This window comes from Passer domesticus, chromosome 16 (assembly GCF_036417665.1).
Source record: "Passer domesticus isolate bPasDom1 chromosome 16, bPasDom1.hap1, whole genome shotgun sequence".
Classification (NCBI taxonomy): domain Eukaryota; kingdom Metazoa; phylum Chordata; class Aves; order Passeriformes; family Passeridae; genus Passer; species Passer domesticus.
Window position 1 is genome coordinate 14,995,242 of NC_087489.1, and position 25,582 is coordinate 15,020,823.

Here is a 25,582-nt window from a genome sequence, read left to right on the forward strand (position 1 = left end):
GTCACATTTCTTCCTTGGGGAGTCAGGCCTTCAGGCACTGAAACCAGGAGTGGAAGATGGTGAGCCCAGCCCTCCCTGCCCTGGGCAGCTCTACGTGCAGAATGGCTGCAAGGTTAAAAGGCTGGGGCAATAAGGGGGCAGTTCTGAGGGAGACAAGAACCCCTTTTCAGCTGTGTCTTCTGCCTTCGCTGCATCAGGCACAGAGGAGAGAGCAGGAAAAGCAAGGAACTGTAGCACTCAGGCAAAGCCCCACTTTTATCCAGAGCTCATGTCAGCTTACCCAGAATCCACAGGCTGCCACGGGCTGTCCCACCAGGAGGCTGTGACTGCAGCAAGGTCTGGGAGAGGAGACGCTTCTCTTACACAGGCCCAAGAGGGATCAGGGTGTTTAACGGCATTGCACAGCTCCCTGTGCCAAAGTGCCTTAATCCAGGTTCCTATAAAACACAGCATTAGCTACAAGTGACTGCTGCAGAAGAGTCCCAAGAGCAGGCTCTAGTCCCATCCGAGGAGAAAAGTCAAGTGCAGCAGATGAAGGCAGGGAGCCTGGGCCCACGGCTGTCAGTGCGCTCCCTGCTTTCCAACGGGAATGGTTCAGTAAGGAGTTTCTGAGTTGGAAAAATTTGCAATACAAAGCCTCAGCCTAGCAAGTTTCTTTTAATTTTTAAATGTACAGCATTTTAGTTCTACAAATGTTAAAAAAATTAAAACCAAAAAAACCTTTACAATGTTTGGGGGTTTTTAGCTTATAATGATCACACCCAACGTGATTCAATGCAATCTGGTCTGAAGTTCCTGTGGCCCGATTGCTTTGGATGATGCAAATAAAATGGCCAAGACATTTAGCTCTGAGACAGCACCTGCAGGAACTGCCCTGTGTGGCAGAAGTTCCCGTGGGCGCTGCACACAGGTGCAGGAACTGCTCCTGCAGGTCACAGGTAAGTAAACACGGACCGTAGCTCACACTGGACGCGACAGCGACACGTGTCAGCCTGCGGGGCCGTGCTGGGGCCGTGCTGCTGCAGCAGCCAGGCCTGCTCTGCAGCACTGCCCCCAGCACCCTGAGGACACGCAAGGCTGGGGCTCAGCTTACAAGCAAACAAGGAAACAGAGTTAACGTCTCTACTTCGAGGAAGTCCCATCCACTGGCTGTGCCAGGTTCCTCGTTTAAGCGAACTTTTAAGTTTCACTTTAAAGTCCAGTTTGAGCTCTCATTAACACAGCTGCACTAACACTGTGGCACAAATAACAAACTGTACCCACATTACTTTGCATTCCCTTGCCCTGCCAGGTCTGCACACCCTGCACAGCACAGAACATAGAACATTCTCTATGCACTCGAGAACCACTGGAAGTTACTCCACAGCTCAACACACTGCCCAGACTAGAGCACAAGCATTACAAATCTATAAAAAAGCAGCCCCTGTGGTGGTGTACAGGAATAAACTAACCAAAAAAATTCAGTATTACCATTTATTGGTGACAAACACTACGTTTTACTTACATTCCATGGGGAGAAAAAATTCCAGCGTAAACAATGAACGGAAGCAGTACTGAACTCGCGCGGCTATCGTGCTGTACCTGGACCAATGCAAACCTCAGCGCGCACCGACCGTGCGCAAGAACACAACATCAAAAGCAACACAGTTATATATAAACATAGGTAATTTTTTTCAGCCCTACATGGAGATGTAATTAAACAGTATAAAGCACTCAAGGAAAATCAATCTGCAGTTTTATATGCACTACATTGAGATCATATCCTGTACTGTAGTGAGCTGTGAGCCACCAACACACAGTCCCTAAAACACAGCTCAGAGATCACTGAAAGTCACGTTGCATTCGAGTTCCCCTACCCCACACTCAAGAAAACTAGAAATCAACCAAAAATGATCAAACCAAGTTTAAAATTCCTAAAGTGTTTAAATTCATTCAACCATTGGATAATTAGGGTTGGTTTGCAAAAATATGGGGCTTTTTAAAATGGTGGGACACAGCCTGTTTCCAGTGAAACGCTGCTATTCCAATAAAACCAAAATAACCGCATACATGGATATGATCTTCCCAAGTTAGTTCACAGGTAACGTGTCAGTCTCAGAAGACAAAGTTTCTAAACTGTGCTATGGTTCTAGATACAATTAAGAAACTTTTAAATGAAAAATGTATAGTGTCATTTCAATCAAAACAACATAATGAAACTAAAAATGTATCACTGTTTGAAGAAAAAGCAACAGTTATGATTTAGACACTACAGTAGGTTGTAGAGACTGTAGCACTCCAACAGTTAGGTTACATTAAGAGGAAGCATTTGATTTTCTCTGGTGCTTTCAGGTTTGGGTTCAGTCAAGAGCCTGTTTCAGGCAGTGCTGTCCAGTGTTTGTCCCAAAGGGTTTGCGCTCGCCGGTTTGAGGAGAGGGTCACTTTCCATTTCTTGTTTCACACATCTAAAATGAGAAAACACCTGTTACTTAGGAGACAAAACACTATTTCCACAAATCAGATATTTTCAATTGGATACAAATAATTTGATGTGCATTTAACAATTTGTTACCATATAACTGCCCCAATTTTTAACCAATTAGCACTTTGGTAATCCCACCACTGTTAATTTGAGCATTTATAATCTCAATGAGAGGCTCAACTTTCTCTCCTCCCAAACCAAGCCAAGAGCATAATTTGCACTTCTCCATGCTTCTGCTGAAAATGAGCTTCATGTCCCTTTACCTGTGACACACAAGATTGCAAGAGAGAGAGAGAGGAGCACTTGGAGCCCCAAGGCCACTGCAGAGTCACACTCCTTAGAGAGAAATGGGAGGGGGCAGCTGAGCTGCTGGGGCCCAGAGCTGTCACTCTGGGCTGGGGTCACAGCACAGCCAGCACACTTCACCCACTCACTCCTGCTCAGTGCTTTGCCTTGGACACATGAAAGGCTTGATCATCCAACCCTGCCTCTGGTCCTGCTGGAGGGGAAGCAGCCCTTGGCATTTCAACCTTTCTGGCAAATCAAACCCCTCACACGTTATTTGTCTAAAAGCTCTCACAGGGTTAATTTGCATCAGTGCAAGGGAAGTCGGTGGGAAACACTCACACAGACATTGGTCCATTTCCTGTCCTTGGCATCTCTGTGGTTTGTTGGTCCAACTCAGACAGCAACTTTAAAATATTCAATGCAGCCTAAAGAGAAGAGAGAGCACTCAGCAATTCAGCCTCTGGACAGTTCAGTAATTTAGTGGAAGCATTCACTTAACCCAAACAATATTTTGGCAATATTTTTAAAGATTTTTTAAAGTTCCAGAGTTATGGTGGAAAATGCAAAGGTGTAGAATTTCATGTTGCTTCATTAAACAACTGGATGGTGCTGTGACTGGGGATTCCCACTGCACTTGTTCCAGTGCTGGGGGAAAACTAACACACCAGGACTAGAAACAGCAAGAAAAGAGGCACTAAATTAGTAACAGCTCAAACTGTGCAGAGCTTAAGACAAAGGACAGAAAATTACAGAACCAGTGTCCTTTTCCAGCTCAGCCCAAGTATCATGGTTCCCAATGAATCATCAGCCCATTCTGATACAATAAGGAAATAAGCTGAGATGCAGTTAGGTTTATACTTTCCTTTTTGTGCATTTACTGTCATGGGCTCATGCAAATACTAATAAGACAGAGCATTTTGCTTATTGTAGACCAAAACTGTGATAAAATGTTTAGCATATTAAGCATTATTTAGACTGCATTCTGAAATTATTAACCATTATTTCTGCAGCCTGTGAAATATTAGACAAAAATTAGCCAGGCAACTGTAGAACATCTAATTGCTCCCAGCAGTGATATAAAACCTTGGTGTCCCCTCAGGGAAGGCCCAAGAGCAGCATTCCAGCAATGCTCCTCATACCATGTCGTGGCAAGACTCCACATCCTTTCCAATCCCATGGCTGATCAGCGGTGGCTGAGAGGAACAGTTTATAAGAGATACAAACTCGTTCTTGTTATTTTTTGGAAAGTCCTTATATTCAACCTGAAGAAAAGAGAAGGATTTATTTCTTTTCAGTTAACCGAGTACCAGAAGTATATCACAACTGCTACAAATTATTTGCCCATATATGACACTGAGCCTTTCTTCTCATGCTCTCAGCCAGCAGAACCCCTCTAGCTGAAGTTTAACCTCACTTACAATGTTTTTTAGTACTCACAAGAGCTTGGCAAGGCTCCTGAATGCAAGTGGCTACTTAATAATGACTGTTACTGGAACCTTTATTCTGATCACTGCTATCTGCATTTCAAATTTCTGTATTATGCTTTTTTATCCACTGAGCTCATCTGTCATATGAATATAGGAACTTAATGCAATTCCCATTAAAGGGAGCAAATGTGAGAAAACATGTGCTGTAAGCTATGCGTTAGTGTATGACAGATTAGTGAAAAAACCTGATTTCACATCAGCCAAGTTCAAGTCCACAATGTCTTCTTACACTGGGACAACTTACAGAAAATGCTTCTTTAATTTTGTTCTTCCAAGTCCTCAGAACAGCCCTGAATTGGGGCTGAGAATGGTACAGAAATGCACACTTGAAAATTAAATTTAAAAATATGTAACATTTGGTACATGTCATGGGTAAAGCAGAACTGTGACATGAATTTCAGCAGGCTCAGAACTCATCTCTCACCAACAGAAATAAAAAGCTTTTGAACAAACAGAAGGTTAGACTTGGACAGCTTTGGAAGAAGTCGCGTGAAGCTGAACACCTGCCTGGATTCCTTGGACGTTGGAAAGGTAGTCCAGCTGCTCGGAGGGCCTGGTGAGAGGCCCGTGGGGGAAGTGGCCTGAGGAGCTGCTGCTCTTCAGGATGGTCTCGGCGGTGGGAGAGGTGCCCCCGTAGAGCAGCTCCCTGGCGATCATGGCCGTCACCGTGGCCTTGGCGGGGTTGGGAGCTGCCCGACTGAACTCTTTGGTGTGGTGTCCTTGGTTGGCTCCTACAGCCTGTGCAACCTCAGGGACCATGGGGAGGATTCCAGCAGGAAGCTGCTGATGGCTGAGATAAGGCATCCTAAACTCATCTTCTTTATTACCTGGGAGGAGAGAGGTGCACACTGAAGAGCTGCTGTTTGAGAGTCCTCCTGCAGGCACACACAGGCACCAAAAGTCACTTTGGAAAAAAATAATTAGTTTCAAATTACTTTTGACATGCTAACAAACTTGGTAAGCTCAATCAGCCTTTGGAGGGTCAGAGCTCCAGCATCATCAAGACAGAGTTTTCTTACTGAATTACTGACTCAGTTCAACAGCTGCTCCTGCCAAAGGGAGCACCTTTACCTCCAGGAGGAGTTTCTCCAGGTCAGTCAAGCTCACAGACACCTCAGCTGCAATCTATATTCTAGATATATATTTTCCTTTCAGATTTTTTTATTCCATCATTTAAACTGTAGGAGCAAATAATGAAACCACAGAATGGCCAGTGCCACCATTAAATGATGTAAAGAAAGTGACAGTCCACAAAGTTTAAACTGTACATTGCGAGAACAAGCAGGTAGGAAAGGTAAAATGGAACGTCAGCACAAAGAGGCAAGACTATTTACAGCAAATGTCCAGCCACAGTCAATTGGCAGCAATTTGCTGACATTATGGTATAACTTAAAGAGAGATAAGAACAGCTTTTTAAGGGGAACTTACAGAGATCTATAGATGAAACAGGCACAGGTGTGCTCAAGAAAGGTGGGGAAGATAGTGCCACCAAAATAAACCAAGGAGTCATTTTTATAGCAGAACAGATTAATGAAGTTCTGCAGGACTGAGCTGATTTAAGTCTAAGGATGAAAGCCACAATTTGTAAATGGAAGAAAACAGGGAGAGCAAAATCTGAATAGGAAATCAGGAAGTTTACCTAAGGTCTTATGGATGCAGTAAAACAGTACTTAAAGCTCAAGTAAATTCCAACTTACTATAATTTAAATAGCAAAGTTATACTTAAACATGTAATGTACCTGAAATATGCTCCCCAGAACAGCAATCTGTGGTGACAGACAAACTTTCCATAATGATTCCTCCCACCAGATGACATCCCAGAAAGCAATGTCTGTGTCCAGGGTGGCCAGGTTTGAGGTGTTTTGGTTCCAGCCTGCCACCCTGGGTGTGACCACCACAACTATTCACTGCCTGAAACAAGGGCAGGCACAGCCCCTGCTCTCAGCCATCAGAGACCAGGCACAGACTGAGGTGGTTCTGGGCAAGGCCCTTCCTTCCCCTCTCCAACTCTGACCAGTTAGCACTGACACCCTTTCTCATGTTCATGCCAGGAACAGGGCCCTCGGGAGGAATAAGCTCTTTGGGGTTTGAACCAAACCTTTCCAAGGGCTCCATCTGGTTTACAAGGCAGCTCTGCTCATCCCAGAGTGCTAGGTGGCACTGCTGAAGGGACTGGGAACAGACCTGCCACCCCCAGCAGGGCCCTGCAGCTTTCACCAGGTTACTCACTAGCTGAAGTCTCTTCAGAGCCCGGCTCAAAGAAGGTTACTTTTCTTCCATCACCTGGTTTCTTCACTGGGGTCTTAAAAATAAAAGGAAAATAACTCAAACGCACAATATCTCTTTAAAACTTACCCCCCCCCCCCCCCGCAAATTTTAAAGTTTTCAAGATGCAGGTGATCTGACCAGCCAAATTTTTACTGAAAAAAATTATTCAAAAACATCAATAACTATATTGCTATCAAAAAAAGAGAAGTTCAGTGATTCTTATTCACTGAAGGCCTAAAACTACCACATCTCAGAGAAGTGGTATTAGGAACACAGCTACTCAGAACCAGATAGCAGAATAAAGCCAGTTTAACTGCCATTAGTCACTGCTGAGGGAAGCACACCAGACACCAATGAGCACATGTGTGAAAAGGAGAAAACCAACCCTGGGTTTGCTGTCTGAACTCCCTGGCAGCATCTGCTGAGTCACCAGCAGAACACAGAAGGCTCCTTCCCTAAGAGACCCACCAGAGACCTGTAACAAACTTTCACTGCAACTGTGGCAAGTAGTGTAAAACTACTGCTAGCAGAGGACTATAACCTACAGGTCTGCAAGTTTTTAAGACCAACACATTAATTATCACAGGTCCTGAGACATTTCATAAAGCACAAATTCATTAACTTATCCTTCTGATGAGACTTTGATTTACCTGAAAACCCAAACACTTAATGTATCCAAAACACTGGATATTTAATATTTTTTCAGAGAGCAGTCCCCTCAATACAATTGTTTCCTGGCTGGGGCAGAGGGAATGAACTTCCTACCCTGTTACTGCCTTGCAAAGCTGCTTCTGTTCAGCTCAGCCTTTGCTGTAGCACTAACCAGCTGCTGCCTCCTCTAGACTCACCTTCTCTTCCGTCTTTAATGCTGGTTTCGGAGGCTGAGGTTGAGGGACTTTGAAACCTAAAATTTCCAACATATTTTCTGCTGCATTGCGTTTAGCAACCTTCTTGTTCGTGCCCATTCCTTCAGCTGTGTGTACACCAACTTTCACCTGGGCAGAAGAGGAAGAAAACTCAATTCTTAAGCAGCAGTATGGGGATTCCCTTATCAGTGATCTGTGTCTCCAGCATGCCAAGAGTCACAAAATAGTTCAAGTGATCATTGTTCTGTGCAAGTTGCCATTTATTACCAATAATCATTGGTCTTCAAGCCACCTCCAGCTGTGTGCCATGGTCACAGCCACACCTCCAGCTGTGTGCCATCACAGCCACACCCAGCTGTGTGCCATGGTCACAGCCACAGCCCAGCTGTGTGCCATGGGCACAGCCACACCTCCAGCTGTGTGCCATCACAGCCACACCCAGCTGTGTGCCATGGTCACAGCCACAGCCCAGCTGTGTGCCATGGGCACAGCTACACCCAGCTGTGTGCCATGGGCACAGCCACACCTCCAGCTGTGTGCCATGGTCACAGCCACAGCCAGCTGTGTGCCATGGGCACAGCCCAGCTCAGGGCCATCACACCCACCTGCATGACGAACTCCCTGCGCCTGGGCAGCCCCCGTTCTGTGATGAGCATGTACTCGGGCTCCTTCTCCTTCTTGGCCTGCTGTATCTGGGCAAGTCTGCTAATGGGATTCATTCCTTGACCGTATTCTGGACTTGTTTGCAGCTACATAGAACAGTGTTAAGAAAATAAGCCAAACTTTACAAATATTTGGTTTAATAGACAGAATGCAGCATGCTACTGAATTAATTAACCTCTAGATTTTAAAAATACTCAAACAGAAGTTGCTTAATGAAATGCTGTCACAGCCAAAGAGAAAAACTGAATTTATTTGGCTCCACCGTCACACTTGACCACATGTAACCTACCCTGCTAATAGCTTTACAAATCCTAATCCTGCTGTATTAGGAGGGACAGCCTTGCAGGAGAATTTGTACAAGCAAAACCCAAAGCTGTAAAGTCTGAGGCTTGAAAGTCAGAGCTTGATTTTTATGTGCTGCTCTTTCCTTTATAAGGTTTCTCTTTCATCTTGAATTTACTGATAACTGCTATAAAAGTGGTGTCAGAACCCCATTAGAGTGGGAGCAAAATACCAGCTCATTTGTTGCACCAGAGGGCTGGTAAAGGCTGAGCAGCTGAAGAGTGTTTATAACCAACTCAGAAAAGCCTCTCTGGTGATTATTTGCACCAAATTTCCAATCTTTTCCCCCTTACCTTCACTATTGATTTTGTTTTCTTTTTGATTCGTGGCTTCATTTTCTCAACTGTAGGAAGGGGTGGCAATTTTTTCAGTTCTTCTAGGACTGCTATTGCAGCATTTTTCTTTGAGATCTTCTTGCTCTTTCCTTCACCTTCACCCATGAATTCTCCAACTGATACCTTGGTTACAAAACTCTTCATATGGGGAGGACCACTTTCCTTGGTCACCTGTTTCAGAGGGAAAAACTGAGTGAAAGCGTGATAAACACTTATTAAAAATGGCAGGGCACATTGTTTACAGCAAACTTCTCTCAAGAACTAAGGATAAAGAGATTGCAGATTCTCATACAATCCAAAAAGTAAAACATACTCACTCTAAAAACATATTCCCACCCAACTAAGCATATATTTTTAAAAGATCAGATGCACCAAGCAGTAAACAGTATTTACAGAAGTCATTAACCCATCTTATTCAATTTACTGATTTACTGCTTCAGTACAAAATTAGGACTGTTCTATTTTACCAGTGTGTACTTCCCCACAGTTAACAGCACCTCATTAAATATATCACAGTACAGCAATAAAACATCACAGAGAAAGCAACTCTTTGGGATCTAGCATTTTAGTCCAGAAATTCTGATTTCTGAACTCTGAAGTTCTGAAGACATCTAAGAGACAGCTGCCCGCTACAGATTTAGGCTTTTAACTCCATTCATAACACATCACACTCCAAAATATCCATAAAGTCAAAAACTAAGAATGAATTTTAAGAGCTTCCACCCACAATTGGCTTTGTGTGACAGTGTATTTTTACCAGTGATGCTCAGGCTAGTCTGCAATAATTGAAAGTTTCATGTAAAATTTCACAGAACAGTTTCAGAAGCAATTTAGTTACACACAATTGCATCTTCTTACTACAATAATTCAGATGGTTGGCTTAAATATTACTTTACCAGCTCAGAAAAGCAGCATGATAAATTAATATTTTAGTGAAACAGAGACACTCCTGTGGAAGCTCCTGATTTAAGATAACTGAAATGATCAAGAGGGGCAAAGAGGCAGCAAGCAGCCAGGCCAAAGGGAAAGGAAAGTCAGATGCACATGAGGTCACCTCATGGCAAGAAAAGAAACCTACTTGTGAGATTCTGCACTCAGGGTAGTCCAGATCAGTGCTTAATGAAGCAAATACTTCCATATGTGTCTTTCAGAGCGAGCTCTACTCTTCTGCCTCGACTCTGCACCTCCATGTTCTAATCATTAATGCAGGGTTGTGTTTTGGTTCTTCACTGTAATAAGCTTTTCTCAAAAAGCTCAGAAAAAAGGTTGCACAGACAACCACAGCGTAGCTGTTCACTCCATGTGACCATTTCAGGGCATGAATTTGTGAACACGTGGGTTTTTCTTTTTTCTTTCCTTTACCATATAAACTCCAAGACAATCAAGGTGACTGTCAAAGCTTAAAGTGCATTCACAACTAACAAGACATGTTAAAAGTCAGTTGTTTAGGTTATCTAGAAGAGACTCAACTTAATGTGTACCCTTAATAGTCTAACAAAAACAAATCTAGAGCTTGTAAAGTAAACATACCTCAAAATTCACAGGCAAGTTCCTTTTAAGTGCAATCTCAAAAACTTGGCTTATTTCAGATTTATTGAGATTTTCATCATCTGGTTCTTTTCCGTTAACCTAAAAGAAGCATACTCTATTTAAAATAAAGATCCTATTAAATTGAATTTTATCCATTCAACCACTTTACTGAGCTCTCCAAATGTTAAATATTCTAACCTTTACTGTCATGCTACATGAACATGGAGAAAAGCAGCCCATATACTACAGAACTGAATCTTAAAAAGCTCATTAAGGTGTATGTGTAAAAGCTTTCAAACCTTCGTATTTTCATGTGCTCATTACAAGAAAGAAAAATGGAATAAGGGCCAATAGGTTTAAAAATGTGTTTATAGAAAATGAAATTGAAGTGCTAAGTGCACTGATTTCCAAATGGAAGTACCTTTATGAAATACAATTTTCATATACTGATTGGACATTTGCACCAAAAGCACTAAGACAGGATCAAGTAAGAGAAAGGGCAGGAAAAATAAAGATTCTGAGAGTGGGACCAATGTGAATGAGGGATGGCTGATGAGCCCCTGCACAGTCGTGCCTTTTCACATGCTCCATGTAAGTGCTCCATCTGCAGCTTTGCTTTCTCATGTCAAGAACATCCTGTCAGGAGCTTGCCCTAAATCAAACACTGACCACTCTGAGAACTCAGACCTGCTGGGACAACACTGCCAGTGAAGCTTTCCCACAGGCATGTATCTCCAGGTAAAACCTTCACTGGGATTCCAAAAGTCTTCACTGATGCTGGCACCCACATGAGCTAAGGCATGCCAACAGTAAACGAGAAATTTTAGATGTCCAGCAGTGATATTGGAAAGATTATGATAAAGATGAACAGCAACAATACCACTGATTATATCATGCCACAATAGCAGGTCTGTCCCTGCCCTCACTCACCAACACTGCCACAACTTCAATTACAAGCACTTTTCCTCTCCTTGTAATATCAGTGTTTCAAATTCCTACATTTTTCTTTGTGAAGATGACTATGACTTGTCTTTATTGGAATAAATTTTCCCACTTAATATCCTCTCAAGAGAATACAAATAAATAGAATGTAATTATCTGCTCCATTGCAGTGTATGCTCTTAATACATTCCAAGTCTGTGTGCACAGTGCAAAATGAAGGTTCTTTTCCTTAATACCTTCATCTAAAAAGAGTGAATTATTAGCAAAATAATCCTTAACAGACTACAACTATTTTACTGATTATTTTGACTCTGTTTGAGTTCTGGATCAATTTACTTTATAAATAAAAAATAATCATACTCACACACTCTCCCCCTTTCCCTGCACACTTCAAGGCAGATGATGCCTAAAGTTTGCTTTTGAGGTATTTTGCATGTTTGCATTGACTAAACTCTCCAAGAATTATGTGCCTCTAAATCTCAATGAGACCCCAAAGCATTTACCATTCTTAGCTCTCATCACATTGTTCAAGCAAACTCCCCAAGTCCTGTACTCCATGAGGAGGGCCTTGCCCTCTTCCAGGGGCTCCTTCCAGCTCCCCTCCCTTCCTCAAGGCTCGTGAGCAAAGTCTGAACACGGGTGAGGTGTGCCCAGAACTGCAGGGCCTCACCACAGCCACCAGCCTGAGCCTGTCCTCCCACATTAAGGGCACAAAGAGCAGCTGGTATTTACCAAGTGAGCTGGCAACGAACACAGAAGTAAATTTTGAGGCAAAATCACAATTCCTGCCTAAGAATCGTGCTAGGAAGCCCAGCTGTCCATGTTTCCTAAGCTTTAAGTCAATGTTTTATCATCTGGCTTTGAAAGTGCTGAGTGAGCCATCCTGCTCCTTCCCCAGCACATCCAAGCCCAGCCAGTCCCTGTGAGCTGTCCCACCACAGCCCCTCTCAAAGCTCTAACACCAGCTCAGCTCTTCAGGCAGGGCTGGGTCCAGCCAAGAGCCAGCATTATTACATGTTTTTTCTTGCCACTTGCTCCTAGATTTGCAGCCCAAAAAGTTGTGGGAAATGGTCATTCTTTCCCTTAAAGTCTAATCATTTTAGTCAATGATTTCTTCTTAGACTCACAGAATCATTTAGGCTGGAAAAGATCTTTAAGATCATTGCGCCCAACTGCTATTATGCACTGAATATTTTCTAATTTAAGAATACAAAAGTAAAATTCCATAAAAACAGAAACTTGTAAAAAAATCCCCCCAAATAAAAAAATGTACAAAATTACTCGCTCTTAAAACACATGAGTTCAAACATCAGAATATTCTGTTTACACAAGCGTACACTCAAATGGGATACACCAAAATAACCACATTTAAAGGGAAAATTACTGGCAACATCAAATGGCTGTTAGGAAGGATCAGGATTATGTCTGCTTCTGAAATCTTCCTTTGCCTCTGTTGTATACAGGCATTTCTAACAGCATCTCTCATCACCTCTCACTCCTGTGTCCTTCCAGGCCCTTGAACAGGGTTCACTCAGCACCACAACCTTCCTACTCTACCTTTCCTCTTGGCTATGGTGAAATGCTGCTACAGAAACAATTCCCTCAGACACTCCTACAACTACAACAGTTGAAAGCCACAAATACCAATGAATTTAAGTACCAAACTTTAAATGAACACTTGATTATCCAAGTACTTGCTATAAACCAGCACCCTGTGCCAAGGCCCACTCTCCTTTCCCTAAGCTGTATTTTCTACTGTTCCTTCTACAGACAAGTCAAATTTAAATAGAAAAATAAAATTACAAATGCAGTTTTCTCAAGGTCAAGACACCATTCAGGTCCTGTTTTATCAATAAAATAATTCCCCCTTCTTGCAGCCTCTATCCTCATTTACTTCCTCTACCTCTGGATGTACACCCCTCACACAGAGTGAGACATCCTACAACAACTGCAGTTTGTACTGAAGACCTCACATTATCCAGCTCCACAATTCTATGTATTTTCACAAAGTGACCTGTACTGAAGCATTCCTAGAAGAGTGAACAGAGAATAATTCAGTGCCATGTGAGCCCTGCAGAGCTGCTCTCCCTGGGTCTGTGCTCCCTGAGGGGGAAAAGGGCCCAGCTCATCTGTAACGAGGGTGGGCACAAAAAGGGGATGTTCTGCACCACCGACACAGAACAATATTCCAGAATCTGGGGTTCCCACAACTGAAGGGGAACATCCTCCTCTGCTCTGGCCTCTCCTGCATGACAACCAGCTGGGTCTGCCCACACTGTGCCAGTCACCAGTTCAGGTTTCAGGGCAGCGCTCAGCCCAACTCCCAGCATCACACTCTTTTTCCCAAAGCATCTGTAATCCCTAGGAGCCTCCATCTTCCAGTCTGCATTCCTCAGGAGAGCTTTCCCTTCCCTGAAGCAGCTCCACCAGTGCCTCCCCAGCCCCTGCCCTGAACTGTCAGATCCAGTGCTTCTGCCCAACCGCCTGGGCAATGCTCACTCCCAGACACACCAAGTTTCATCTCAGGGTCCCCTGGCTTCATGCTTCCTCAAGCCTCTTGCTCTGCCATTCCTGGTAGTTCCCAGTGATTTTTTTTCGCAGTCTGAGACCCCTTGTTACCTTCTTGTCCAATTCTTCATTTTCCTTCTTTCTCAGCTCACAGCCAGACTCCATATCCCAAATCCCCAGACTGAAGTTACAGTTCTGCCTTTGCCCAAAGCAGCCAACACACATGAAGGGGTGCAGGCTCCCAGCCAGCCCAGCAGCAAAGCAACTCCTGTGCTCACAGTGAGACCATCTGCCTAAAGCCACTCAACAAAAAAGCATGAAAAACACAATAATGGTATTGGAACGGAAAGTGCTGGGCAGCCATAAATATATGAAGGGATAAAAATTGATTTCTTATATTCCTATGTGTGTTTGAGTCTACTATTTCCATGCATTTCCTGCTCTTCTAAAGCTTCCATGGTGCTTTCCAAAATCATGTAGGAATTTGTCCTAGGAAGTAAATCCATGCCTGAGTTTTATGTTGCCCATTTATGCACTTCTTCAGAAGTTTGTGTATGATCTGTACCTGGTAAGACATTAATTCCTATCTATGCTTCCAGTGCTCATATCTGACAGAGGTCTACAGCATTGCTGTGGAAAAACATGACAGTAAAAAAATTAACATAACTTCATCTGGGAAAATTCTAGTTCCATAGAAATTTATGCTTTTACATCAAAGTGTTTCTATTGACACAAGTAAGTCACCACTACTACACAGAATCAGATTTCCCAACTGTCTCCTCAATTCTCAACAAGGAAAAAATCTACAATAATATCCCAGTTTATTCTAGCAATTTATGCTTACAACACCAAGACTAATTCCCACCTCTGGTTTCTCAGGCAAGGGCTCATTCTGCAGAACTTTCAGAGCTTTAGCAGCTGCATCATGCTTAGCAGCTTGTCTTGTTCTTCCCTTCCCATGAAACTGCTGCCCTCCAATTGAAAGCTCCACTTGATAAAGTAAAGGCCCAACAGGAAATGGGTAAAAGTACCTGCAAAAAGAGAGGGGAATAAGCAAATTATTTGGCCTGCAAAGGAAGCAGACACCTAAGTCAGATGTGGGTCAATCTCTTGGATGTCAGTAACCACACCAGCACTGAAGCACTAGTTTTAAAAAGCCAAATTTTGATTTAGAGCCTAAAAGAATTTAGTGAGCTACCTTTGAAACAAATATTGACATTCCTTGCTTTACAACAGGAACACATTTCTGACCAAGTGCTACACCAAGACAACATAACCGCACCTGTATGGACTTGGCAAGCCAGGAAGTTTTGAATTTTAAGTTCCTATGCCTACATAAAATTCTTTAAACTGCAACTTTAATTCAAATTGTTTCAGAAGAAGCAGCATCAACCTGTTTTCTTCACTTTTGCTTTTACACAGAAAGGAAATGCAAGAAATATTTACCTAATATTTAGCTATATATTTACCTGAACACTCTCAAAAACACTTCAACTTTCAGTCCAGCTGCCTTGCCCCACCCCAAAGAAACACAGCACTGGAAATGAGGCACGTTACAGATACTGGGGGGTGCCCCACGAGGCGAGTGTCCCTGGAGGGGGACAGGGGCAGGGGGGCAGAGGGGGAGCCTGCAGCCCCAGCCAGCACCTACCGTGGGGGGTAGGTGCCACCTCGCATGGTGTAGCTGTAGGTGGATCTCATCCCTGTGTAAGGGTCGATGGGTTTGTACATGGGCTTCTTCCCCAGCTTCATGCAAAGGGCATTCAACTCCACCGTGGGGGTTACACTGTCTGCAGAAAAAGGAATAGAAAGGGTTGTTCAGCTATCACAAGGAACTGAGACAATTTAAGCTCTTATTGCTGGCTCACAGCAGGGAAAAATGAGCTCAACTTTTGCCACATGCAGCATCTTAAATGACTGAATTCCAAACAGAACTGCTAATGAACAAAAAGAGAATAAGTCCATATGATGCACATTAAAGGGTCCTAGTACAGTTGTGACAAATCCTGTTACAAAAAAGTGAATTTGCTGGGAGCTCTTATTGGATTTGTTTTGGAGGGTTTTATAATTTTGCTTTTAATTTCTGAAGCTGCTAATTTACCTACATTTACAGTGTATCTAACAAAGTGCAGAAGAAGAATTTTCTGCAGTGAAAAAATTTCTCCAAATATATTTTTAAGTTACCAAATATGCTGGATCCCTTCTGTGTCTCTTGCTTACTGAGAATGATCAAACATTTCTCTGTCCTCAATGACCTAGAAGGGTTTCTATGACTCTTCACTTTCAAATTGCAACTGGCCTTGTCAAAAAGCAGGTAAATTGCTACTGAGGGCTAAAACATTTCTCTCAGTGCTGGTATTGTGGGCATGAAGAACTAACTCCCAGTCCATTCTGACTGGAGAAAGAACACTCATTAAGTGTCATTTTTTCTACCACAGGTCTCACTGGCTCGGAAATCAGCTGTAATCCAGTACAAGAGGTCTGGTGTAAGGCAATTGCCAAAAGAAAATGACCTATGGAACAGATGCACAGACAAAATAAGTACTTGCTAGGTGACAATTGCCATTGCCAAACAGGCAGAATCACAGTTTTTATTCACCCTTATACAACTTCAGTACATACCAAAAGCAGAAAGGTGTATTCTCTGTATGTATGATTATTTTACATCAGTTTGTTGTGGCATGTACCTGGATTCTTGCCTTCACTACGAGATGGACGAGCCGTAGGTTTAGGGAATTTTGTCCCTTCCAGAGCTTTGGCAGCTGCTGCATGTTGCGCTTTTTTAATACTAGTTCCTTCAGCTTCCCAGTGCTGGTCCCCAAGAGTCAGCTGCACTGTAAACACCTCAAAACCACAAACAGGTATTTTGTAAAAAGCTTCTCCAGAATTTATGTAGTTTATCAGACTCTCTTACACAAAATGAGCCTTTCAGTGATGCACAAGTTGAGAATACAGTAATCCAGCTCTCCTTAACTCCCACGTCATCTCCAGATTTCCACCGCTTTGGACATCAACGGGATTTTCCTAATTACTAAGCTAAGAATTTCACAAGAATTGTAGCTGTCAAATATCGTGCATGAGATCTGACAGGTTAAAAACTCAGAGCAGTGTGGGGAGAGGTGACAGCCCCAGGAGAGCTGCTGTGCCCATGAACAGCAGACTGGAAACTCACCCTTCTCTGTGACACAACTCCACTCTTGCTTTAATCCTCCAGAAGGTTTATTAAAAATATTTCTCAGCAGTTTGAAGAAAGTTAAGTTCACAATGTACCATCTGTGGGCTTCTACATGCCCACAGATCAATGAAACACAATTGAACAGATGTTCTGAATATTATTCCAATACTTTTTGTAAATGTCAACTCCTTCACACCTTGAAGCTCATGTGACATTTCTGGAACTCAACTTTTTACTTCCCAGGTACCAGCTTCACACTTCCCCACCACTGATGCTGTGGGGGGCTTCCCTTTCCTCTCCATTACTCTGGATTATCTTGCACCAAAATCACACACATTGTGATTTCTTCCCACTCCCAAAGGTGAAGGAGATGAGCAGCAGCAGTAAGAAACTGGTATGAACATTTACCTTAGAATGAGCTGGACCCTGCTCACTCAGAAGCTTATACTCAGGCTGAATCTTGTTGAAACGGGCTAATTCATTCACAAGACACATGGGGGTTTTCTCTTTGGGGTTTGCCATGTTTGAAGGAGCTGAAAGGTTACATAAGCTCTGATAAATGAACTGGTATCTGGGAACTTTACTACAAATTTTAATTTTAAAGAGTAATCCCAGTGGCTTAGCATCTAGTTGTCTGCAGTGCTGGAACAGACAGCTTTGCTCACTGGCCAGACTGGGAACAATCCATTGAACTTTGGGTCTTCCAAGCAGTGCTCATGCCTGAAAAGCACCATCATTACATTCTAGGTTCTAATGCAAGCCAGAAGTATGAAGTTAGAAGACTGCTGCAAACAGCTCACATCTCATCTAGTACGTGTCAAGGAACAAATCTCCCAAGTATTCCTCATTATCATTGCTCTGAATAATTTCAAAAACTCAGTTAATTTCATTTCCCTTCTCCTATTTTTCCCCTATTAGCTACTTTTTATCACTCTTTATTTTTTCTGTTGCATTTTGATAGCATAATATATTTATCATTAAACTGGTCATAAAAACTAAAAATAACAGAACTAAACAAACTATTTCAAACAACACTTTTTCATATTTAAAACATGCTACCAGTAGAAAAGACTGATAGTAATGTTTCAAAAATTTAATGTAATACAATAAAAAATGTTCTTTACTATTACAAACATATCAATTAATTGCTGTAACTTTATGCAAAAATATGCTTCTACCTGTCTCCCAACAGATTTCATTCCATAGGGAGCTACTGCAGTTGGATAAATATTACTTTTAAATTACATGTTGGTCCAAGACATCAGGAATATATCATGCTAAACTATAAGCACCAAAAATACTGCCCCTCCATCTTACCTGCAGCTGCGTTGGTGGATGTGACTGAAGCAGAGGGCAAAGCAGAGTTCTGGATAGGTCTGCCTGCATTTTCAGAGGGCAAAGAACTGGTAGTAGAAGGAATACTCAAAGGCTGTGAAAGAGATGGGTTTTTATTCAGTATTTGGCTCCCTGCAAGGGCAGCAGAAGGATTCTGAATCTGAACTTGAGACATGTTCACTTCCAACCAGAGCAGATTACTGTAGGCAAACAGCTTTGAACGCAGACAAACTCCAATTTTGGAAGCCGAATTGCTGACCTAAAATGTAAAGATGAAAAATAGATTATACTAAATATTTAGCATTCTCTAACAACCTACTGGAATAATTCCTCCACTGGAGCAAAGGGAAGCAGTGTTCAGCCAAGCAGCCACTGCTCCCATTTTGTGCAGTCAGGCACTCACACATCCAGTGTGCACAGCAGCCCCACCGTGTTTCACACTTCTTTCATTCACACAAGAGTAGTACAGAAGCTTTATTTATGCTCATTCATTACTGTCCATCTCTTTTCCCCACGACTGAATCCACTTAGGAAGCAAATCCTGTTACTTACACCCAGAGCCACTGGTTACACACTGAACAAAGAGCAACTTCCACAGACAAATTACATTTCATGCATTCTACCATTTGCAATTAAACTTTTTCACTTGGAGGGCAAGAAATAAATGCAGCCTTTACAAAAAAAAATTTAGAGAATACATCCTTTATTATTATCATAGAGCTTCCCCCCAGGATCATCAAGAATGCCAAGCTGCTTATGAGGGGAAAAAGCTGGAGTGCAGCAGGAAGTGCTGAAGTAGCTCTGGCTGGGAAAAGCAAAGGCGCAAGAGTTCATAAACTGTATCAGCTGCATGTATTCTGAAGGTTACTTTGATTTAAGTCAGGGCATGTCTCAGTCACAGTTCAAGCATCAATCCAGAGTCCCTTGGCCCTGTAAGCAAGTGTGGGAAGTGCTCATGGGCACCTATGGCCACTGAACACCCTGGAGGGCAGGACGTGCCCCAGCCCGTGTGCAGGGCTGTGACAGATCTTCCCTGTGCTGACAAATTAGTATTAGATTTCTCTTACACATGGATGCAAAATTATCTCCATGTTCAGCCAGTGGAACCTAAATAGACACAAACAGGTCAGCTGTCCAGATCCACTTACAAGCCACATATCAATTTATTTATTAAAAATACATTCTACAGCCAAGTAAATCCATTTTACACACCAAGGCACTCACACGTGCACACACACACACCAGTCACCTACAGGTCTGATCAGGGCAGCAAACAAAGGTTTATTCTTTCCTAACTCCGAGGTGAAAAGGAGAAATCACTGCTCCAGCTACCACCAGGGGGCTATTAGCAGCACCACAACTGCACTAGTGCTCTGTGAGCTTCACATTCTGAACCTGTGAATGGATTTCCAAATGTGAGAGGAGCAGCAATGAGTCAGAGGGAACCTTATAGCTAGTTACTGACAAAACAAGCCAAGGAGAAGAACCTAGATTAATACATTCATGGATAGAAAGATTTCATTATCTATTAAATAAGAGGTAAGAAACTACTGGGAAACAACAGATACATCACCAAATTTACCACCTGGAGTATTTTTACTCCAGAAAAAAAATCATAAACATGCCAGACTTATCATACTACCACCTGGATAACTTTGTTTTTACTAGAGAGCAAGAATAGTTCAGGTCTCATTAGTCCAGGAGACACATATGCAGATTATGCTCAAAACAAATCCTATATTTGGCTACTAAATTTGCAGCAGTGACACACGGGGTGCATTGTAACTGTGAGAGTGGCATTAGAGAATCTCTCTAAAGGACATCTAAGAAATTGTAAGACAAAGAAGAAAAGTATTTAGAATAAGACTCCAGGGTAATAACTTTACAATCACTAAGTTTCTTTCCCAAGAACACCACTAGAATCACTGAAAATTTCAGATATAACACAATAGCAATTGCCTGGCAAAGACTATACCAAAGTCTTGCAGATGAAGAAATGCAATGAAATCTTGCAAGCAGAAAAGCAAACATTCCTTCCCTGCTCTAGTGCAATGTCTTTCTAAGGAACTGAAGTTACAGTTTTCAGTCACCCGTTTTAAGAGGACAACACCAAAAGTTGTCATTTTGATGTCAGAAACATCAGGATGCCTGAGATCATGCTGGAAAGGAAGTTTGATATTGCTGAAGCTTGACTGTGAGACTTGTATGACCCTTCCATTAGCACTGACAAACTGCTCAACACAGCTGCTTTTCCAAGCAGAATTCCCAACCTGATCCAAGAATCTTCCTTGCTCTTTCCCCAAGCCCAAGTGATGCTTCTCACCCAAGCAGTGGAATCTCACAATAGTGCTCTTTGCAGAATTACAACAATCACTTGCCAATTTTCCTTCTGTAGTGAGGATTCCAGCTCTTCCCTAGTGAAGCTCTTCTTCCTAAGAGCCCTAGAGATCAGCTCCCAAAATTAGACTCAGACCTTCATTCACAAAGCCAAACCAAAAGCAAGCCACAAACTGAGAAACTCTGGTAGTTATTAATCGCAGAAAATTATATAAATTCTACCTTTTGGCTACATTTCCAATCTAGTGATTTCACTCACCAATAGGCTAAAACCATTTCAGAACAAAATTATCTCAGTGCTGCATACGAAACCTGTCACTGCACGGACTGCTCTAAATGGAAATCAAAACCTATTTTATTCTGCTTACAAATATAGCACAAAGTGTTTAATCCTTCTTTTCCATGCCTAAGCCAACTGCGTGCAGATGCCAGCAACATCATTCCCAGCCACAAAATGGGGGAGAGCCCAATCTTGATCAGGGTTAGAAGAGGACAGAGCTCTTGAATTTCCTTCAGACAGGGATTTCAAACTCTCAGGCTGACTCCTAGGACTGTGAGCAGCTCTCCTGCTGGAACCAAGGAGGCTGCAGAGCCTGAACCAGGCTGGCATCACACCCAGTCTGACCAACAGCAGAGTGAAGAGGGAACACAAGAGGATTACAGTCAGCTCAACTCCTCTTCTACAGGCTTTTCTGGAGGCTAAACTAACCATCTGAAAACAAGGAAATGTATCATATTTGCAGGCAGGACCAAGACCAAGTTGCATAAAAACAACAGAATTTTCTCTTGCAGCCATTCCTGGTAGCCCTGCCAAGAATGAACCCCTCCACCTCAGCAGAACAAGCCCGAGGGGCTGTGCAGGCACTGCCCACTGGTCACCATGGCACAGACACCACTGATGGGCACCAGCAGAGTGCAGAAGAGTCACAACCAACACCACTCCTAGCACAAGCCGACGCTGCCAGGCTGCCTCAGAAAGAGCCCTCCCCAGGCTGAGGGAGCCAGGGAGAGCCAGCCCGAGCTGCACTCGGACACTGAGCCTCAGCCGGGCCCTGCACCCGCCCGGGGACCCGGCTGCAGGCAGAAGCAAAGGAGAAAAAGCCCAAAACATTCCCTTCAGAAAACTGCTAAAGGATCTGAACTCGTGTGTTCTGAAGAGGAGAGGGCTGGCTGGGGCCCGAGACCCAGCAGTTCAGACTTGAAAGGATTTTGGAGTGGAAAGGAACAATCTGTTCTTTATGGTTAAAGTGACAGAACGAGAGGCAGCGGGCTTAAACAGCATCAAGAAAAGCACTCCTGGCAGTCACCCTGAAGCACCCTGCTCTGGTGGCAGAGGGCTCAGGCTGCAGGGCCCTGGGAGCCACGGCCAGGCTGGGGGTGGCACACTGCTCTGCAGGGGGCTGCACGACCCCCGGGCTGCACCCAGGCTGCCCACACTCCCCTGGCCCCCCACCTTCCACCTCTTACCCCAGCACAAGGGCCTGGCTGCTGCCAGGGAACAGGCAGCACACATCTCACAGCGTCCTGCCCCAGGAAAGCTGCCCTGCTCCTCTGCAGGCTCCTGCAGGCCCTGCCACTCTCCCCGTGCCCCTCGCTGGGAACCAGCCGTGCCCCCATCCCACCCTGGGCCACTCCCCACCCTGCTCTGCCAGAGCAGCCTGAGGAGCAGGACAAATGCCAGACACAACCATCAGCCATTCTGAGGCACAAACATAAATACCCACGAACTCTAGATCTGTTGAGATGCTGTTACCTAAAATACCTTTGAAAAACCCACATCAGGGGGAGCTTTGTAACATACAGCATAAAACTCTCAGGCTGCTGCAACAGTGTTTAACAGCATCTATTTACAACTGGAAACTCTCACTATAAATTGATAAACAATGACTAAATTTTACGGAATTAAGGCTATCTGCACAAAATGTAAAATACTGGTTGAACAATGTTTTCTTCTTAGATAAACCTTCTGCAACATTTCTGAAACATAGGGTCCTTCCCAAAAGTAACACTGTAGAAAAAGATGCTGCTCTTTTTGGTAAGGGCACAAACACTAAATGTTATGCAAAGGAGTCTGGGAGCCAAGACATGGATTATTAATGAGAAGAAAAGCTAAAATTTGAAAGTAAAAGCTGAATGAAAAGAGGGAACTACCAAACATACACATAAACCAGAGAGTTCCAAACAAAGCCAATTGACAAACCAGGCAGAGATATAATGAATAAACACCCAAGTGATGCTTGTGGCTCAGCCAGTGCTGTGACAAACAGGTCACGGATTTGGGCATTTCCCTGCAGTGGAGCAGGGACGCTGCTGAGGGCCAGCAGGCCCAGGTCCCCTGCACTGCCCTGGGGCATCTGCAGCTCCTCCATGAAATGACCAGCCCTGGCAGGAGCCTGGCCACAGGAGCTTTGGAATGTTCATTTGTCTCCAAAACAAAGCTGCTGCTCTTCAGGAGGATCTGAAAGGCACAAAGCAACTTCCAGTTCTGCTCTGACTTTGTACAGTCATAGCACTTCTAATTTATTTCAACCTATGAATAATTTTGCCACAAAACACATTTTGACTGACTTGTACTGATAGTGCAAAAATGATTCATGATGTTATGAAAAACTCTGAACAGAGTGGTTCTTAAAATAACGACATGAAAAGGAATTGTTTCTTGCATGCATCCTTTTAGAACAGTTTGGAAATAAGTTTGTGACACAGCTTCAGAAAATAGAAAATATAGTAACAAATCCAGCCCCTGGGCTTTTCCCATTCTCATCAAGATGTGACAGACCTGGAGTGAATCTCTGTAAAAGTCAGAACACACATCTGTTGCATGTATGAAATAATCAACAGACAAACCAGAAATCACTTTATTACACTGCAGCCACAGCTGCATAATCAGAACTCAAATTCTCATGTCCACTAGTATTAAAACAAACAAGCCCAAAGCACTGCCTCCAGTTTGAGCAGGGGACCTGTGCAGTACACCTGCACGTTCTGGTTAGAGGAAACGCGATTTCATAAATGTACCATTGCAAGAGCAGAGCACAGACTGCATCCAGGTACTCGGGTTCAGTGAAATGTCAGCATGCACGCACACCAGCCCGCACTGACACCCCGCGGGACCTGCGGGCGAGTCACGGCACCAGCCCCGGCAGACGAAGGCACCGCGGGAAGGCTCCGGCGGCCGCAGGCGCCGCATCCCCGCACGGACCGCCCGGGCTGCGGGGAGCCTGGAGCGGGACTTGTTGCTTTACACCGCGGGAAAACGAGCGTCCTGCCCAGGGAACGGGGAGAGGCTGCGGAGCCCCGCAGGGAGCGGGGCACAGCCGGGCCGCGGTGCAGCGGAGCCGGGAGGGGCGGGCGCTGTCCGCGCTGCTCCCCGGCCGGCCCGGCCCGGCTCGGCTCGGCTCGGCTCGGCTCGGCCCGGCTCGGCCCGGCAGGGCGCGGGGCGGCACGGCGCTCACCGCGGCCCGGAGCGAGCACCGCGCCCGGCCCGGCCCGGCCCTGCCCGCCCGGAGCCCCGGCTGCTCCCGCGGGCCGGCCCCGCTCCGCCCGCCGTGTCCCGGCCCCGCCGCCGCGGGCGCAGCGCGGGATGAGCGCGGGCCGGGGGCTCCGGGCCGCCCCCTCCCCGCGGCCCCGGCCCCGCGCCCGCCCGCCAGGCCCCGCCGCCCCCGCCCGCCCGCGCGGGGCCGGGCCGCGCGCGCCCCTCACCTGCGCTGGGCTCGGCTCCGGGCCGGGGCGGGCGGGGGTCGCTCAGTCCATGGGCCGGGCGGCACCGGCGGCGGCACAGGGCAAACACCAAAGAGAATGAGCGGGGCGGCGCGGCCCGCCGGAACTGACGGCACCGCGCCGGGGGCGGGGCCTCGGCTCAGCCAACCGGCGGCGAGCGGGCCCCCAGAGACACCGCCTCTCGCCGCGCCTCTGGCCAATGAGCGCGCAGCCCTGCCGGCAGCACCGCCTCCTCCGCGGCGACTACGAGTCCCAGCGTGCTCCGCGGGAGCCGCAGAGCGGGAAACTACAGCTCCCGGCGTGCCCCGCGCGGGGCCGGGGCCGGGCTGTGCAGCAGCGTCCGCCGTCGCTTCCGGTCCGGCCCCGGTCCCGGTCCCGGCCGTTCCGCCGGTGCCGCCCGGTGTGCCCGGGCACGGGCCGCGGGAGCGGTGCCCGAGCGGGAGCCGTGCCCAAGAGGGAGCGGTGCCCGAGCGGGAGCCGTGCCCAAGAGGGAGCGGTGCCCACGGGGGAGCGGTGCCCACGGGGGAGCCGTGCCCGAGCGGGAGCGGTGCCCACGGGGGAGCGGTGCCCGAGCGGGAGCGGTGCCCACGGGGGCAGCCGTGCCCCGGCCCCGCGCGCTCCGGGGGAGCAGCGGGACCCCGGCGGGCGCAGCCCTTGCGCGGCGGAGGGAGCGCGATGGCGCCGGCGCAGCCGCGGGTGGGCGCTCAGCCAAAAGCTCCCACTCCATCACGGGCGGAAGGAAAAGCGAAAGGCGCGCCGGTAATGCCGCTGGTCACAGCGCCGCCCGAGCCCCTGCACACACCCGGGCCAGCGGCAGCCCCGGGGCACAGCTGCACACACACACACAGCTGGACACACACACACACAGCTGCACACACACACACACAGCTGCACACATCTGGCTGGAGCGCAGCCGGCGCACTCCGGTTCTCGAGCCGTGCCCGTCAGCCCGGGCTGGCAGCCGGGTGCCCGAGCACTCTGAGCCCTCCCTGCTCCCCAGACCTGCAGCAGGAGCTCCGGGGGTGCCCAGAGCGCCCCAGGGCACTGCCGAGGGCACGGAGCACAACACCGCCTGGCACCGACCCCCAGGGCACTGCTGTGGCTCCAGCAGAGCAGGAAAGCCCCAGCTGGAGCCTGCCCCTGCTGCCAGGGAACACAGCTGCCCTCAGAGCAGGCACGGGCAGCGCCTGCGCCTGCTGGTGAGCGGCCCGAGTGGCAACAGCTCTGCTCTTCTCCCAGTGTCAGACTGGCTCTACAATGCACCTGAACTATTATGGAAAGAAAAACCCTCACAGTCCCACTATTCCATATGCTATCCTACATGT

General features: G+C 45.9%; 1 protein-coding gene across 7 annotated transcripts; it reads right to left on the reverse strand.

Moving 5' to 3' along the window:
• Positions 1-1,459: 1,459 nt before the first annotated feature.
• Positions 1,460-24,392, reverse strand: STAU1 (staufen double-stranded RNA binding protein 1). 7 transcript variants are annotated; one of them, XM_064391063.1, is made up of 15 exons: positions 24,240-24,392; positions 18,183-18,459; positions 17,274-17,398; positions 16,378-16,534; positions 15,342-15,480; positions 14,556-14,721; positions 10,241-10,339; positions 8,669-8,881; positions 7,976-8,119; positions 7,353-7,499; positions 6,466-6,538; positions 4,744-5,063; positions 3,889-4,011; positions 3,089-3,174; positions 1,460-2,444 (listed from the first exon to the last, which is right to left on the reverse strand). In XM_064391063.1, exons 2-15 carry the CDS (start codon positions 18,373-18,375, stop codon positions 2,357-2,359), a joined length of 2,073 nt encoding a protein of 690 aa, XP_064247133.1. In that variant the 5' UTR covers positions 18,376-18,459; positions 24,240-24,392; the 3' UTR covers positions 1,460-2,356. The 7 variants fall into 7 exon arrangements, with proteins under 7 accessions (XP_064247133.1, XP_064247131.1, XP_064247132.1 ...); XM_064391061.1 differs by having other exon boundaries at positions 4,744-5,111; XM_064391062.1 differs by having other exon boundaries at positions 8,669-8,899.
• Between the last annotated feature and the right edge of the window lie 1,190 nt (positions 24,393-25,582).

Excerpts from the sequence above, each read along its gene's own strand:
- STAU1 (XM_064391060.1), bottom strand. The coding sequence starts at position 18,375 with ATGTCTCAAGTTCAGATTCAGAATCCTTCTGCTGCCCTTGCAGGGAGC. Across the intron at positions 8,900-10,240 it reads ACTTGCCTGTGAATTTTGAG|TTTTTCCCTCTGAAACAGGT; the intron begins GTATGTTTACTT and ends GCTTTCACTCAG. Across the intron at positions 5,112-6,465 it reads CTCTGAAGAGACTTCAGCTA|GAGGACTCTCAAACAGCAGC; the intron begins GTGAGTAACCTG and ends GTGTGCCTGCAG.